Source organism: Bubalus kerabau, chromosome 3, assembly GCF_029407905.1.
Source record: "Bubalus kerabau isolate K-KA32 ecotype Philippines breed swamp buffalo chromosome 3, PCC_UOA_SB_1v2, whole genome shotgun sequence".
NCBI lineage: Eukaryota > Metazoa > Chordata > Mammalia > Artiodactyla > Bovidae > Bubalus > Bubalus kerabau.
The window spans coordinates 45,414,413-45,430,745 of NC_073626.1; the positions used below are offsets into that span (position 1 = coordinate 45,414,413).

General features: G+C 45.5%; 1 protein-coding gene across 4 annotated transcripts in view; it reads left to right on the forward strand.

Annotated features, from left to right (window-relative positions):
- Positions 1-16,333, forward strand: part of LRRC1 (leucine rich repeat containing 1) — a 135,027-nt gene that overhangs the window by 87,191 nt on the left and 31,503 nt on the right. For all 4 annotated transcript variants that reach the window (XM_055571762.1, XM_055571764.1, XM_055571765.1 and 1 more), the window contains 3 exons: positions 2,104-2,193; positions 15,912-15,968; positions 16,247-16,310. In XM_055571762.1, the coding sequence (XP_055427737.1) occupies positions 2,104-2,193; positions 15,912-15,968; positions 16,247-16,310 (211 nt within the window). The remainder of the gene's footprint in view (positions 1-2,103; positions 2,194-15,911; positions 15,969-16,246; positions 16,311-16,333) is intronic.

Sequence of the window (16,333 nt, forward strand, 5' to 3'; positions counted from 1 at the left end):
AAAAATTCAGAACAGATAAGTTGCATCTTTTGAACTATAGATAATTACCTTGATTACACTATGGAAGAGGTTATTGTTGTTGTTCAGTCACTCAGTCACATCTGACTCTTTGCGACCCCATGGACTACAGTATGCCAGGCTTCCCTGTCCATCACCAGCTCCCAGAGCTTGCTCAAAACTCATGTCCATTGAGTCGGTGATACCATCCAACCATGTCTTCCTCTGTCATCCCCTTCTCCTGCCTTTAATCTTTCCCAGCATGAAGGTCTTTTCTAATGAGTCAGTTCTTCGCATCAGGTGGCCAAAGTATTGAAGTTTCAGCTTCAGCATCCATCCTTCCAATGAATATTCAGGACTGATTTCCTTTAGGATGGACTGGTTTGATCTCCTTGCAGTCCAAGGGACTCAGCTCTCAGCTTTCCTTATGGTCCAACTCTCACATCCACACATGACTACTGGAAAAACTATAGCTTTGACTAAATGAACCTTTGTGGGCAAAGTAATGTTTCTGCTTTTTCATATACCATCTAGGTTTGTCATAGCGTTTCTTCCAAGGAGCAAGCATCTTTTAATTTCATGGCTGCAGCCTCCATCTGCAGTGATTTTGGAGCCCAAGAAAATAAAGTCTGTCACTGTTTACATTGTTTCCTCATCTATTTGCCATGAAGTGATGGGACCAGATGCCATGATCTTCGTTATTTGAATGTTGAGTTTTAAACCAGCTTTTTCAGTCTTCTCTTTCACCTTCCTCAAGAGGCTCGTTAGTTCTTCTTCACTTTCTGACATAAGGGTGGTGTCATCTGCATATCTGAGGTTATTGATATTTCTCTCGGCAATCTTGATTCCAGCTTGTGCTTCATCCAGCCCAGTGTTTCTCATGATGTACTCTGCATGTAAGTTAAATAAGCAGGGTGACAATATACAGCCTTGACCTACTCCTTTTCCTATTTGGAACCAGTCTGTTTTTCCATGTCTGGTTCTGACTGTTGCTTCTTGACCTGCACACAGATTTCTCAGGAGGCAGGTCAGGTGGTCTGGTATTCCCATCTCTTTAAGAATTTTCCACAGTGAAATAGTTTGCAACTTTGTAAAAACCATTCCTGAGAATGTATTTAATCGATTATGAAAGCCCTCATTAATACTCTCATATTATTCTCTATATTAAACGTCATACAGCATAGGATTTGTTTTTTAAAAAAGGAATCTAGAAAGAGGAAAGAAATGAAAGACTCTAATCTAGAGGCTATCACTAAGGCAAGAAGCCCTCACTACCCCCTGCAAAAAAATGAGTTGTGTGTTCTTTTCTCCATCTTAGCAGATTTATGTATAAGGACCTTCAGCATTTTAGATGCAATGAGATCTTTTTGCCTTCAGTTGGTGTTTTTTAAGCCTCAAATACTGGTAACCATAGAAATATTGAAAGTAAATTTTCTTTATAAGTATTTAAATAATTTTATTTTGAATCTTCTCTGTTCAGTAGAGTCTAAGAGAAGTATACAGAATTTCTTTTTTGTGTAGAATGTTGTGAAACATATAATCATCTCACATGATTGGCATCTTAGATCAAATCAAAAGAAAAATATTAAGAAAGTAGCAATTGGCTGTCAGCTGATTAATTGTAAGTAATCTGTAGCTTTGCTCTGGGTATTATAAGCTACAGGAAAAAAAACTGAAGCAGCTGTCTTATGTTTTATGATAATCTTGTGGGCTAAAATTTCTCTCTGTTTTCTGTTAATCGATAAAGTGCTTTCACTCTTAGGCACTTCCAACTGCAGGAAGTATGTACCATTTTCTTTCATAGAGTGCTCAGTAGGCTCATGACACTTTTTCTCCTTTATTCTTACAATTTGTATGTCTTCCTTCTTTATTTCTGGATCACTTTATCAACAAGTATTTATCATGTCCCTGTACTGCCAGGTAAACCAAGTCCTTACTTTTTTTCCCTTATAGTTAGAAAGACAAGACAAACATGCCACATATAATGTAATTTTAGGAGGTTATTTCAATCAGCAAATAGAAGAAGAAATCATTATAATTATGTTCACTATACACCGTATATGCAATTCTCTTTATCAATTATAACATTTTTTGTTGTTTTTTTAGATTGCCAGAAAGCTTTCCTGAATTACAGAATTTGACATGTCTTTCTGTAAATGACATCTCACTGCAGTCTCTGCCTGAAAATATTGGCAAGTAAGTTAAGTTTTTATGTGAAGTTTGCTTGTATCAGGGTGAATGGGGCATTTATATCAACTCCACCTCCTTCCCTTTTTTGGCTCTTGTTTTACGTCTATTCAGAAAGCTGTTTATCCAGTCTTCAGTTTCCCCTCAGGAAAGATCACAACCAGCTTCTGTGTGTTTTGCATCCAGTTGCCCCTGAATTTTAATAATTAAAAAGGATGCTGCTATTTGTTACTGGTGGAGAACCTAATTTGTTTGGAGTGTTTCTCTATAAACAGATGGATTCTAGAGTAGTTAATTGAAGCGAAGTAGCATGTGTTATATAGGTGGTTATTAAATCCTGTTAGGAATGACTGCTTCTAGTAATTTCATTGAAAACATACGGCCTGTGCCTTATACAGCAGCTGTGTCTGACAGGCTGTGCACCGTGGATCTGGGGACAGGGAGCGAGGGTGGTGGTCTGGAGAGCAGGCTTGGAATGGGGAGGGGCGAGGCGTGGCGAGGCTGTGTCAGGAGGGTATGGAGCAGGGCGGGCAGGGGACTGGCCCGGCTCGGTCCCCATGCTGGTTCCCGAGGTCGGGGAGCATGGCCAAGGCAAGAAGTGTAGGATCCTTTGAAGGAACTGTATGCTGGTGAATCTGTTCTCTTGCACATTCCCACAGAAGAACTGATGGAGGGAATTATCTTAGCAGGTCTTCTCCATCCCTTCAGGATGGATGGTGGCTTGAAGCAGGCTGGTGGCTCATGCTTGACCACTTGAAAGCCCACCCTGGCTGGCCAGCGCTGGTGGACCAGCATGTGGCTGTCATAAACGATTTCTCTCATGCTTACCTGTCCTGCTTAAGTTCTGAGATAAAACAGAAGCTCGCTTTTTGGGAACTGCAGTGTATCTGGGTCTCTTCTGCAGAGGTTTTTCTTCCCAGGCGTCTGCAGTCCACCGTGTCCCCTCCTTGCGAGAGGGAGACGGCTGGCTGCCCCGTTTCTACCTGCAGGCCCGTGTTTCTCTGCGGTTCATGCAGATGTTTGGACTCTGAGCCAGCATATGTGATGGTTAAGAACTCCACCCTTTTAGCTCCAGGACAGGATAGACACAGGAAGGTCCCAGCACCCCGAGTTCATGGCACCCTTTGTGGAGGAAATCGCAGTGTTTTGTGCTGGAGAAAGCAGTCATTATGATGTTTTTGTGGAAACTTTTTGTTGTTGTATTTTTGTTAATATGCATATTTGAAAAGTGTTCCAGCAATCACTGGATTTAATACATGCTAAGATGGGCTTCCCTGATAGCTCAGTTTATAAAGAATCTGCCTGCAATGCAGGAGACCCTGGTTCGATCCCTGAGTCGGGAAGATCCCCTGGAGAAGGGAACGGCTGCTCACTCCAGTATTGTGGCCTGGAGAATTCCGTGGACTGTATAGTCCATGGGGTTGCAAAGAGTCAGACACGACTGAGCGACTTTCAGTCAATAATCATGCCCTGCACTCCTGCTGTGTCAGGTTTCATGGATTTCTAATTAATATACTGGCCACGTAAATATTGACCTTGCCTGCCTCCTGCCCTCAGGGTCTCTGGAATCTAATTCTCTGAGCCCCTCCTCCCTTCTTCTCCTGCTGGCCAGCTGGCTGCTCCGTCCACCCCCTCGTTTGTGTCTTTTTAAACAGGTTTCATGGACCCGATTGAGCGACTTCACTTTCACTTTTCACTTTTCTGCATTGGAGAAGGAAATGGCAACCCACTCCAGTGTTCTTGCCTGGAGAATCCCATGGACAGAGGAGCCTGGCGGGCTGCAGTCCATAGGGTCGCAAAGAGTCAGACACGACTGAAGCCACTTAGCGCTTCCTCATTGAGAGGGACTCTGCAGTTTCCCACAGGATTCCCACATGGTTGCTTTGGAGCATTTAACTAAATATTTAGTAACCAGAAAACTTCTTAGTGACAGGATGCTATTGTAAACAGGGCACAAATAGCAGGTGCTGCAGAAAGCACAAAAAGGATGTTGAATGGCCACTTGGCTGATGGATACTGTTCGCTGTCCCTGTGGATGCTGGAGTGGAGGGCCGGGCGTGAGTTACCCTGCCGGTTTGGTCAGATGAGGCAGACACCTCAGTGTCAGTCCTTTCAGCCTCTGTTGACGATGGGAACCCTGTTTCTCCTTTCGGCGCCTGGCTTGGACAGGTGGCCTTAACTGAGAAAGCGGTGGAATTCTCCAGAGCTGGGTGGGCGTGTCCTGCCTGGGGGGGGGAGAGCCCAGCCTTTAGGACAAGCACCCTTGCAGGACCTTGGAACCGAGGGCACCGTGTTCCCTCCTGTGTGATTTGCCAAGAGGCAGTTTGGAGGGTGTTTGGGCATTGAGGGCAGAGCTGGAGCTGGAGTCTGGCTCTTCTGGTCCCAGGCCTGCTTTTCCCCAACTCTCCCCCTGCATCACCGTGGGACAGCCGCCCCCCATGGCCCTCAGAGCCTCAGTGACTGTGTCCTGGTTCCCCTTGTGGCACCTAACAGTCCACTCGTTAAGGAGGCAGGTCCAAACAGCATGGTAAAAATTTTTCTGCTAACAAGCTAGTTGCTGTTTGAAAAAGTAGTCATACACTTTGAAAGACTGAATATTTGTATTGCATTCTGAAACATCCCCAGATCTGTGCCGTGGGAGGGGGGTACCTGATGGGAACCAGGCCAGCTTCTCAGATCACCGTGGCCTCTCCTCTTCCCCGTCCTCAACCGTTGGTCACTGCTTTGCAAAGGTGCGCTGTCATTCACACACACTCAGAGCTGTCCAGTGTGGAAGCTGAGCTGCTGGTTTACCTGGTAGCGTTTCGCTGCACGTCTTTCTCATATAGAACTTTCTGCGGGGCTCCCGCGAGTTCCCCCCGTGCACAGGAGCTTCAGCTGCTGCCATGGGAATTGCTGAGTGCGCTGTTTGGGTTCTTGCGAGTCTGCAGCATCAGCTGTTGGTGATGAGCAGCAGCCAGCGTGGCGCAGGTGGTTCATGTCCTGCAGGGCGTGGCTCTGAGCCAGGTAACCATTGTGTGCTTACTGTGATGAAGCAAGTCTCTCAAGCAGTAGAATTTTTGCAATACTTTGTAACAAGATGAGGAATGATCATGAAAATCTTATAAGCCACCAAGAGGTATACCAGCTACTTCACACAAAAGTATACATTTTTCTGTCACTAGAATAAAGTGTCCCAGATTTGCTGACCCTTTTCTGGGATGGCCCGTCCATAATTACTTGGCCCTTCAAAGGAAAGGGTATTTAACAAGGAGCAGGAAACTAACTGACTTTCAATGGGTAAACACCACTTTCTGATTAGTCTTCATGAACACAAGTGTTTGATGTCAGGGATGATGGGACTTTATCAGCTGAATTTCAGCCAAGACCTTTCCATAATCAGAAGAAATTTTTTTAAATTACTAATGGATGATTTAATAAGTGCAGTTGATGACACAGTTCTTGGATCAGTGTAACTTAAAAAGAAAATATCTTGGCCGGGCTGAAGCATGTAGAATCTTTGTTCCCAGACCAAGGATCAAACCTCAGCCCCCTGCAGTGGAAGTGCCGAGTCCTGGACTGCCAGCAAAGTCCCTGGATCAGTGTGACTTTGCGAGGTGTCTTTTTCCCTTGTTACACCATTAAACAAGTATCAAAGTGAATCATTTAGGGTCAGTTTTGTTCCTAAAGGTAAACAGAGTATTTACTACATAATATAGTATTTTCAGTCTCATTGCTTTCACTAATGAGAGCCCAAAAGATTTTTGTATCTCTAATAAAATAAAGAATATTTTTCTTTTGTTTTTATTGTCTACTTAATTTTTTTTCTTTTTATTTTTATATATGGGTACATAGTATATCTATATATCTATCTTACAATAAATATAAGTGTGAGGATTTACTCTTAAATGTGTGGGGACCACCCTCTAGAACAGAATAGTTGGGAGTCACTTAAGCCAGAGGCCAGTGATTCTCAGACTCTGCCGTGTTGGGTCCCCAGGGGTTTCTAGAAGTCTTTCCCGGCTCTTGTGGAGTGTATGGACCAGGCTCTGGTGGGTGGTCCCTGCTAGCCCCTCCCTGCTTGTTCCAGTGCAGTTCTGCTATTAGCTTCTGAATTTTTTGTATCTGTGTTGCATACAATGTTTGCATTTAAAAACCTGCTGCATGTGTGTTTCACGTGGTTCGGTGACCTGTTTCAGATGCTTGGCAGTGCTTGCTCACTGCAGCATCAGGAGTTTTCACTGGGCTGTAGATCACTTCAAACCCTCTCACGAAAGTGAATTTAAAAATTTGTACCTGTCTGCTCACTGTCCAGACTGGCTGAGGTTTTCCCCCACTTAGTGGTTGAAGTTCTAGCTCTTTTGTGAAACCTTCTCTAGTGACTAGGAGAGATGAAAGAGATCCCAGACTCACAGATACCTGATCCCTGGATCGCCCGCACGCTCAGCACTGGAGTCCTTTGTCTACACACAGAAGGCTAGTGCAGTGTGTGTGTGTGTGTGTGTGTGTGTGTGGTTGGCATGTACACTGGGTCCACCTTGTCTCCTGGAGCCGTGGATCCCTGGGTCTGGGTCCCTCTTTGTGTCTGGACCGACCCTGCCGTGGCTCTAACGCCCTGGCGAATTCATGGATGAGACGCACGGTGTTCCCTCCTGCATGCTGCTGTTCTCCAAACGGACATCACAGATGGTCCAGGTGGGCTCTAGAAGCTTTGTGCTGGGACCATGTTAGCCTATCCCTGCAGAGTCACCTTCTGGGCTGAACGCTGTACCGTTCGTATAAAAAGATGACTGAAGAAGCAACTGTGAAAAGAACCTGCTTCGGTTGCTCTGAAACCTTCTCCTGAAGAATGTGTGTGTGTGTGAGTCGCTCAGTCGTGTCCTACTCTTTGCGACCCCATGGACTGTAGCCCGCCAGGCTCGTCTGTCCATGGGATTCTCCAAGCAGGAACACTGGAGTGGGTTCTCATGCCCTCTTCCTACTGAAGAATACTTGTTACCAAATAATGTTGCTTACTTTCCCCCAGGTAAGGAGTTATTACAGAGAGATTTAAAAAAATACGTATTTTTAGGGGAAAAAATGCCTCACTGGGAGAACCGTAAGCTTCTTCCTTTTAATAACAGTTCTGACGTTTATCACATTTCCCTTTCTGCTTTTGTTGCCAGAAAGCTCAGAGCTGGTTCCCACGATCCGCAGGAGCAGCTGTGTTGGTTTCCATGTGGTGGAGGGACCCGGGGACCCGGGGGCAGGGGTGCTGCCGGCGTGCAGGGGGGCGGAGCAGGGTGGGGCCCCAGCACACCTGTCCCGTTACAGCTCCCACTCGCTGAGCACCGGGCGCCGTCCCACGCTGTGTTAGCTTTGTCTGTAAAGTGGGGTAAGTCATCTGCCCGTGTGTGTCTCACTGGTGGGGTTTGAACTTGGTCTCCTCCTGTAGGAAGCTGCATTTCCTCTGCTGTCGGATGCCCCGCTGAGCACATGAATCTCCTCCTCCCTTCCTCAGCCCTCGTTCTCTAATTCATGAAACTTTTGGCCTGGTTGTGCTTTATGAAGACCCCTTTAAGTCCCTCCTAGAAAGAGTTGGGGTAAAGTTAAGTAAAGGGCTTTGTCACTGAAGGTGCCAGTGAGGCAGGAAGGGCAGCAGGGGAGGAAGGAGGCCTTTGTAGACCTTAGAGAGGAGAATTCTAGGTCTCAGATGGGCTCTATGAAAACTCTCTCAGTAAAACTGAGTTTTCAGATATGCCCTTGAAAACAGTGCTAAGTGATGGTGACTTTTTACTATCACTAAAAACACCTGGAAGATTCCACTGCTCAAGCCAGGAAAGATGAATTACTTTAAGAAGTTTTGAAACATTGGTACAAAGTGTAAATGAACTTTCCTCTCAAAAGAGGTTTTTGAGCTTGTGAAAATATTTTTCTTGAGATTAGTGGTAGCAACATGGATGGACCTAGAGATTATCATACTAAGTAAAGTAGGTCAGACAGAGAAAGACAAATATATCAGTTTTATGTGGAATCTGAAAAATAGTACAAATGGAGTTATTTATAAAACAAAAACAATCTTTTAGACAGAGAAGACAAGCTTTTGGTTACCAAAGGGGAACGGCAGCGAGGGATCAATCGGGGGATTGGGCTGAATGGATACTCACTACTGGGACTTCTGTGCTGGTCCAGGGGTTAAGAACTTGCCTTCCAAAGCAGGGGACGTGGGTTCGATCCCTGGTCGGGGAACCAAGATCAAACATGCCACGGGGCAGCTGAGCCCGCACGCTGCAACTACCGAAGCCCACACACTTTAGGCCTGTGCTCTGCAACAGCAGAGGCCCCCTGCACAGCAACGAAGAGCCTGTGCAGCCATAATGATAACAAATTCTTTTTAAAAATCAGACACACACTACTTCCCAGGTGGTGCTAGTGGTAAAGAACCCACCTGCCAGTGCAAGATACAAAAGAGACATGGGTTCCATCCCTGGAGGAGGGCATGGCAACCCACTCAGGTACTCTTGCCTGGAGAATCCCATGGCACCTGGCGGGCTATAGTCCATGGGGTTGCAAAGAGTAGGACATGACTGAGGTGACTTGCGCATGTGTGCGTATATATATATATATATATATATATGTAAAACTGAATCACTTGCTGTATACTTGAACTTAGCACAGTATTATAAATCAAATATACTTCAATAAAAAGGATGCAGCCCTCATTTAAGGGAGTGGGTCCTTCCTCAGAAAGTTGAACATGGTTACTATATGACCCAGTAGTTCCACTGCTAGTCATGTTTACCCGAGAAAACTGAAAACATATGTCTATAGAAAATGGGTGTACAAATGTTCATAGAAGCATCATAATAGCCAATTTGAAATAATTCAGATTTTCATCAGTGGAGGAACCAGTAGACAAAATCTGCTATTCCCATATGATAGAGTATTACTCAGCCATAAAAAGGTAATGAGGTAGTTATACATGCTCCAGTGTGGATGGACCTAGGAAACGTGTTCAGTAGGGAAGCCAGACAGCAAGGTCACATACCGTACCATTTCATTCATATGAGATGTTCAGCAGAAGCAAGCTCATAGAGACAGAAATTAGTGGGTTGCCTGTGACTGGGGTAAGAATAGGGTGGGATGGTGGGAGCAGGGTGTGTGTGTGTCTCACTGGTGGGATTTGAACTTGGTCTCGTCCTGTAGGAAGCTGCATTTCCTCTGCTGTCGGATGCCCCGCTGAGCACATGAATTTCTTCCTCCCTTCCCCAGCCCTCATTTTCTAATTCATGAAACCTTTGGCATATTTGTGCTTTATGAAGAGCTCTTTAAACCCCTCCTAGAAAGAATTGACTTGTGATGGTTGTGAAGTTTCTTTTTGGATGAAAGAAATTTTCTAGAATTAGGTCATGGTGATATTTGTACAACCTTGTGAATATACTGAAAACCACTGAATAGTACCCATTATAAAAGTGGACATTATAGTATGTGAAATGTATCAAAATAATAAAAAAGAAGAGACGTTAGGCAAACTTGAAGAAGCGTGGTTTTGCTGAGGGATGATGCCATACCTAGGAAATGGATCTATGCTATTCTTACAGGAAATCCTCTGTAATGTAGCCTCACCAGCAATGTGCTAAGATCATTTCGTCTCAGTTACTGGCACCTGGTGATAAGCAGGTACACAGAGCCAGAGCCTCCAAAACGTCCAGGTGTTGTGGAGTCGGGGTGGTGGGGAGCTCAGGGAGAACTGTGAGAATCTGGGAAGCCTCTGCCTTCATCGTGAGCAAGCTGCTCTGTTTGACTTTGTGTATCTAGCTTCATGAGATTCCATATCCTTGGCTGTTAAAGAAACTGGTACCATCAGAAAAAAGGTGAGTTAGGCTAAATATATCTGACATCTCTATTTAATTAAATTTTCTCCTCAAAGAATAGCGTTCTTTAAGAAGGAGAAATATGTGTAATAGATTGGAATGGTGCCCAAAACCCAGTGGTCAGCCACTAAATGGTTATCATCAATAAAGAGTTGGTTGTGACCATTTGCTAATAGAAGTAGAACAAGCAGATAAGCCCTGGGTTCTCTGGCAGATTGAAGTCGAGTGTGTGGGTGTGATTTTGTGTCTGCTGCCCTTGGGAATGGTGACCTGTTAGTACATGCTGCCTGAAAAGAATCAGTCTTTTTGAAAACTGTTACTGTATTTAATACTTTTTTTTTTTTTGAGGCCGGGAATTTCTGTAAGTATTAATTGCTCCAAAAATAAAATGAAAGATTTTTAGAAAATTTTCTAGAGCAACACCACCATAAGGAAGTTTGTAACCAGAGTTTTCTTATTAAATACTAATCTGGTACTAAAAAAGCGGAAATCCTGTGGATATATAAGCACTTCCCTCATCCTAGTTGAAAAGTATTGCCATAAATGTTTACAGATTTTATATTTTAATGGTTTAATAGTGTACTGTCATTTGTTTGGGGGCACCTAAATTTATTTTATTCTTTACTTTCTTAATGATATTGGCCACCAAAATAGGAAAAAAAAAATCCCAGTGGTTTAGAAAGGAATTTTTAAAATACAGTGGAGGACAGATGTAAATTTTTTTTTTTTTAAGTAACCCCTCATCCAGTCCCTGAAATAGAATCCTAAAAATACAGTTGGCCTGCGTGTTGGCTCACAGCAGGGTAAACTCTTGTGCGTGCTCTCAGGGACCGTCAGCTGCTGGCACCAAAGACTTCTGCACACTCTTCCTGCAGAAGCTTGTTAGGATTTTGTCTTTCTTTTTTTAAACCCCGTTTGGGGGACTTCTGTAGTAGTTCAGTGGTTAAGGGTTCGCCTTCCAGTGCAGAGGACACAGGTTTAGTCCCCTGGGTGGGGAGCTAAGACCTCACGTGCTGCAGGACAGAAGCCTGTGCGCTGAGCTACTGAGCCTGGGGCGCTCCAGGGCCAGACGCCAGCCCGAGGAAGCCCAAGTGGGCAGTGAGGACCTGGTGTGGCCAAATAAATGGTATTTAAAAAAAAAAGAAAAGAAAAAGTTAAACCCCATTTGATGGTAAAAACAGTGGGAGTGAAGGAAAGATAGAAAATAGTGGTTTGTGTAGGAGGTCATCCTGATGATATTACACAGAAATTTAATTTGCCAGGAATTAAAATTGAAGGGTAAAATATTTGTTACTAGGGGAGTGGTTTTGGAGAAGGCAATGGCACCCCACTCCAGTACTCTTGCCTGGGAAATCCCATGGATGGAGGAGCCTGGTAGGCTGCAGTCCATGGGGTCGAGAAGAGTCGGACACAACCGAGCGACCTCATGTTCACTTTTTACTTTCATGCAGTAGAGAAGGAAATGGTAACCCACTCCAGTATTCTTGCCTAGAGAATCCCAGGGACAGGAGCCTGGTAGGTTGCTGTCTATGGGGTCACACAGAGTCGGACACGCCTGACGTGACTTAGCAGCAGCAGCAGGGGAGTGGTTTAAAAAAAGTAAGGTTTGTATGGATTCCGAATTGCCATGCAATTAAAAAAACAATACCTGTGTGTATTATCTGTTGATGAGAAAGTCAAAAATCTCCTTTGTATAGGATGCTGCCTTTTGTATGAAAAAAGGAAGCTAAGGCTATATATTCATACCCCTTTTTCTTTGCATAAAAGGCAACTCTGAGTAAATGCACAAATAACTAACAGAAAGGGTTATTTCCCGTGAGAAGGGTCTAGGTGGTAGGAGACTGGATAGAAGCAGGACAGAGGTGGGAGCCAACTCATTCCTGAATATTTGTTCTGCATGTTTATTCATGTATTATATTGCTGCTGCTGTTTAGTCATTCAGTCGTGTCTGACTCTTTGTGACCCCATGGACTTAGCCCGCCAGGCTCCTGTGTCCATGGAGTTCTCCAGGCAAGAATCCCGGAGTGGGGTGCCTTCCTTCAGGGGATCTTCATGACTCAGGGATTGAACCGGCGTCTCCTGCATTGACAGACAGATTCCTTACCACTGAGCCACCTGGGAAGCCCCAGTGTATTAGTATTACACATATTCACAAATATTGTATTCCCTGTTCACAAAGTGAACCTCACAAACTCGAGGGTGAGAGCAGAAAATGGTGACTGAAAATGCAGATTCCATGGTGAGTCCTGGCTCTGCCCCTTCCCAATCGTGGGAGACCTCGTTCAGGTGCCCTCTTGTGCCTTCATTTTCTCATCCATAAAGTTTATTCTTGGCAAGAACTGGCGGCAGTCTCGGTCATACAGTTCCTGCTGATGTCATTACTAGTAGTCATCAATGGCCGGTCGTTCTCATGTTGCCTGTCGAGTGTCTAAGCTTTTGGTCACATATCACATGTTGACTGCAGCAGCTGATAAATGCATGTGGAGTTTCTCTTGGCCTGTGGCTAACAGCCTGGCCTCTGAAGCAGACAGAGTTCAAGTCCCTGGACTTAGCAGTGTGTCCTTTACTCACAAATATGCTGGAGTGGCATTGACTAGGTTGCCTACACAGGGAAGGCACCATCCTGAAGTCTTAATGGAAGATGCTGTATTCAGAAAAGCCAGGAGAGGAGGTCATTCATCCTTGCATTTTATTCTTACTGTCTCTGGTCCAAATCTGCATTCAGGCCGGCCCTGTTTATGTCAGCTCTTCCTAGAACGGCCTGGAGAACACTCTTCTGGAGGGACTGGTAGGATTGCGCGTTGTCCTGGGGCTGTCCAGGGCAGGGTACTGATGAGAACCAAACCCGTGGTTTCATTTGAGAATCAGTTAATAATCAAAATGAGAACAGCCAGGCCAGGTTACACTCTGAGGTTTGGGCTTAGATGGGAGGTGGGCATCTGTAGTCAAACCAGTGTCCTTGCTTTTTATTCGTCATTGTCCCTCAAGTCACCAGTTATGGATGATGTATCCTTAAAAGTTGTCCCGTACCAGCCGCTCCCCATCTGCAGGCCTGTTGTTGGAGGCGGTTTTGGGCAGAGGGGATGGCTCCCGTGGTTTATAGAATTGTGGAGCAGTCTTTCTGGGGACCCCGCCTTGGGGCTCACACATTTGTGTGGCCCCCAACTATACTTCCCTGGAGTAGGAAATGTCAACCCACTCCAGTATTCTTGCCTGGAAAATTCCAGGGACAGAGGAGCCTAGCGGGCTACAGTCCATGGAGTCAGAAAGAGCTGGGCACGACTGAGTGACCGAGCATGCAGGCAGGCATGACTGCTTGGGCACAGGGCCGTCTCAAGGAAAAAACACATCAGACTGGCTCTGTCAACTTGAAGGAACATGTATCCTGCCCTAACTGCTGCAGCAGGTATGACTGTCTTCATTTTAGGGGAATCGAGGTGCCTTGCCGAAGCACTTTAGCCAAGCAGATCCAGGTAGTTGTGAGGATGTAAATTATAGAGAGAGAGTTCCAAAGAATGGCAGTCCCCTGAGTGAGGGCGGAGAAGGACGTGGCAACCCGCTCCAGTATTCCTGCCTGGAGAATTCCATGGACACGGGAGCCTGGTGGGCTACAGTCCACAGGGTCGCAAAGAGTCGGACATGACCGAGTGCCTAACACACGCAGGGTGAGGGCAGGGTCTTGGCTCTCACCGGGTTTGAGCTGTGGCTTTGCCACTGTCTGATGGACCTCACACCAGCGGACCTCGCTTTGTTGATGGGGTCATCCTGGTGATACCAGCGACATGCTGGGTGGTTCCCGGTCAGGAGGTGACAGTAAGGACCCAGGGGGTGCCCCGGGTGGCGGGCCCAGCTCTGTTCTGCTTCAGGCAGGAGGTGTAGGGCCAGGAGGGGTCAGTAGCTGGGCCTGGTGACACTGGTTTGCAAGGTGCGCTTGATGGCGCCAAGGAGGGAGCGTCGGGAGCAAAGAGGAGCGTTTCCCCTCCTTCCATTAGTGGATGTCGGGAGCAAAGAGGAGCGTTTCCCCTCCTTCCATTAGTGGATGTCGGGAGCAAAGAGGAGCGTTTCCCCTCCTTCCATTAGTGGATGTCGGGAGCAAAGAGGAGCGTTTCCCCTCCTTTCATTAGTGGATGTCGGGAGCAAAGAGGAGCGTTTCCCCTCCTTTCATTAGTGGATGTCGGGAGCAAAGAGGAGCGATTCCCCTCCTTCCATTAGTGGATGTCTCCAGTGGGTCAAAAGAGATGTGAAAGTGATGAGCGTTAGATCCGGCAGGTCTGTCAGTGGTTTCTAAAATAGAGATGTGAAAACAGCCAAATGCTTATCATCTTTCCCATAAGACTGGTTCTGGGAACAGCTAAAACTGAAAACCAGGCCCTTGATTTTACTTTTACAGTGGCCTGTAATGTCCGGTCTCCACCTTATCTATGGGTTGCGTTTAGGGGCACATAATGGGTGGTCCCCCCTCCCTCCCACATTATTTCTTCTACGTGAGGGTTTGGCCCAGAGGCAATGGGACTGGGAAGTTGCGATTCCACCTGGCTGCATTTTAGGGGAAGAGTCTTGGTATTAAATTCATAATTACTTATTAGCAGGGTTACTGACTTTTAAAAATATGTATATTCTGAAGGGTTTTGTTTTTTCCCTCTGGTTTAATTGTGAGACTGTTAACTGTTTCTAAATTTCTAAAATTATTTTTGGAAAATTGAAGGGGATATCAATTTTGTGCATTTCAAATGTATAGTTCAAATACATTTTTCAAGCCACTGGGTTTTATGTGTGTATATGCATTGTTCCTGCAAATCAAATTTACATTTTCTAATGTTATGAAAAGCGCTTTCAGTGCCTGCAATTCTGGCTTTGATGTTGGAAGGAGAACAGAGGATTAAGGCAGATTAGGGTGTTGGTCTGACTCCCTGTGTTCTGTGGGATCACAAGTAAAAGTCCTCCAAATCTGGGCGTTACTCTGGTAACATTAGCAGAAGCTGGAGTTCTCGCTTTTCAGAGCTTAGCACACGCCTGCTGGAGTAACCAGCCGATTCTCTCCTGAATCAGCGTGTCGTGCCAGCGCTGACATACTGGGAGGTGTGTGGCGTCTGCTGATTCAGAATCGCCACCGTGACCCAGATCACCGGCGTCTGGGGAGAACCTCTGTATGCTTGCACGGTGTTTCTGCTAGACGTGGATTACAGCTGAGAGGCAGGAGAATCTGCTGAAAAGAGTGCCACTCGGGGTTTATTAAGAATAAAAGCAACATTATCACAGCCAGTGCTTACCGAATCAGGCTGGTGTCCCGGGTACCGCGTGGAGTGTGTCGTTACTTGACCTCCTGCATCTCAGGGGTCCCTTGCTCTGTGAGTGTCGGAACTTAAGTGGAGCACGTGGACTCTCTGAACTGAGATGCCCACTGCGATCAGACAGACAGACTTCTCAGTGATGTTCAAACAGACTTTTCAGTGATGTTTGCAAGAAGAGCAGCTTGAGATTAAAGGCGTTCGGGTGGTCCTGTTTTTAAGGCAGTGGTGCATTTTTGACATTCTCAAGCCTGGAAGTGCATATTCGGCCCCTGTCTTGGTCCTGGGAGTGGCCGTCTCTCAGGGACTGGAGAGCTCTTCCTGTGTATCAGCTGCACAGAGTTCATGTGCGCGAGGCCCTGCGGTGATGGTGCCACTCTCTTTACTTTAATGTTAAAATTTGCAAAGTAGAGACGGTACTATTTTTACTGGGGATGGGGTGGTCATAGATATTTTTCCTCGGGGAAGTGACTTACATGTCTTATTACTAAGAGTTGCTCCTTCTGGAGTGCATACGCTGGGGAGTGGCGATTGCTGGGGAGGGGAGGGAATAGGAAGAATCTTAGGTATTTTACTCAAACCCTTTTTTTCTTCTGTTCATTTCTAGTCTTTATAACCTGGCTTCACTGGAACTGAGAGAGAATCTACTTACTTATCTCCCTGAGTGAGTCTCTGGGGAAAAGGAGGGGGGGTTTCATTCTGAATGAATTTCCTGAAGCATTAAAAAAAAAAAAACTACAGTAGCTTGTCAAAAAGAAGTTCTGTGTCTTTTGGAAAATTTGAGAGATGCCAGCCTTAATAGACTTCCTATGCAGTATTTATGGCCATAAAATCCAGATGAATCTTATTTTGGGAAACTAGTCCAAGGAGGAATCTCATGTTGCTCAGCATTTCTAAATCCCAAGAGCTCCTTCCCTTTGTTTTTTTTTTTTTTTTTAATAGCTCCCTTACCCAGCTACGGAGACTAGAAGAACTTGATTTAGGAAACAATGAAATATATAATTTGGTAAGTCTGTACTGAAGAGAGAT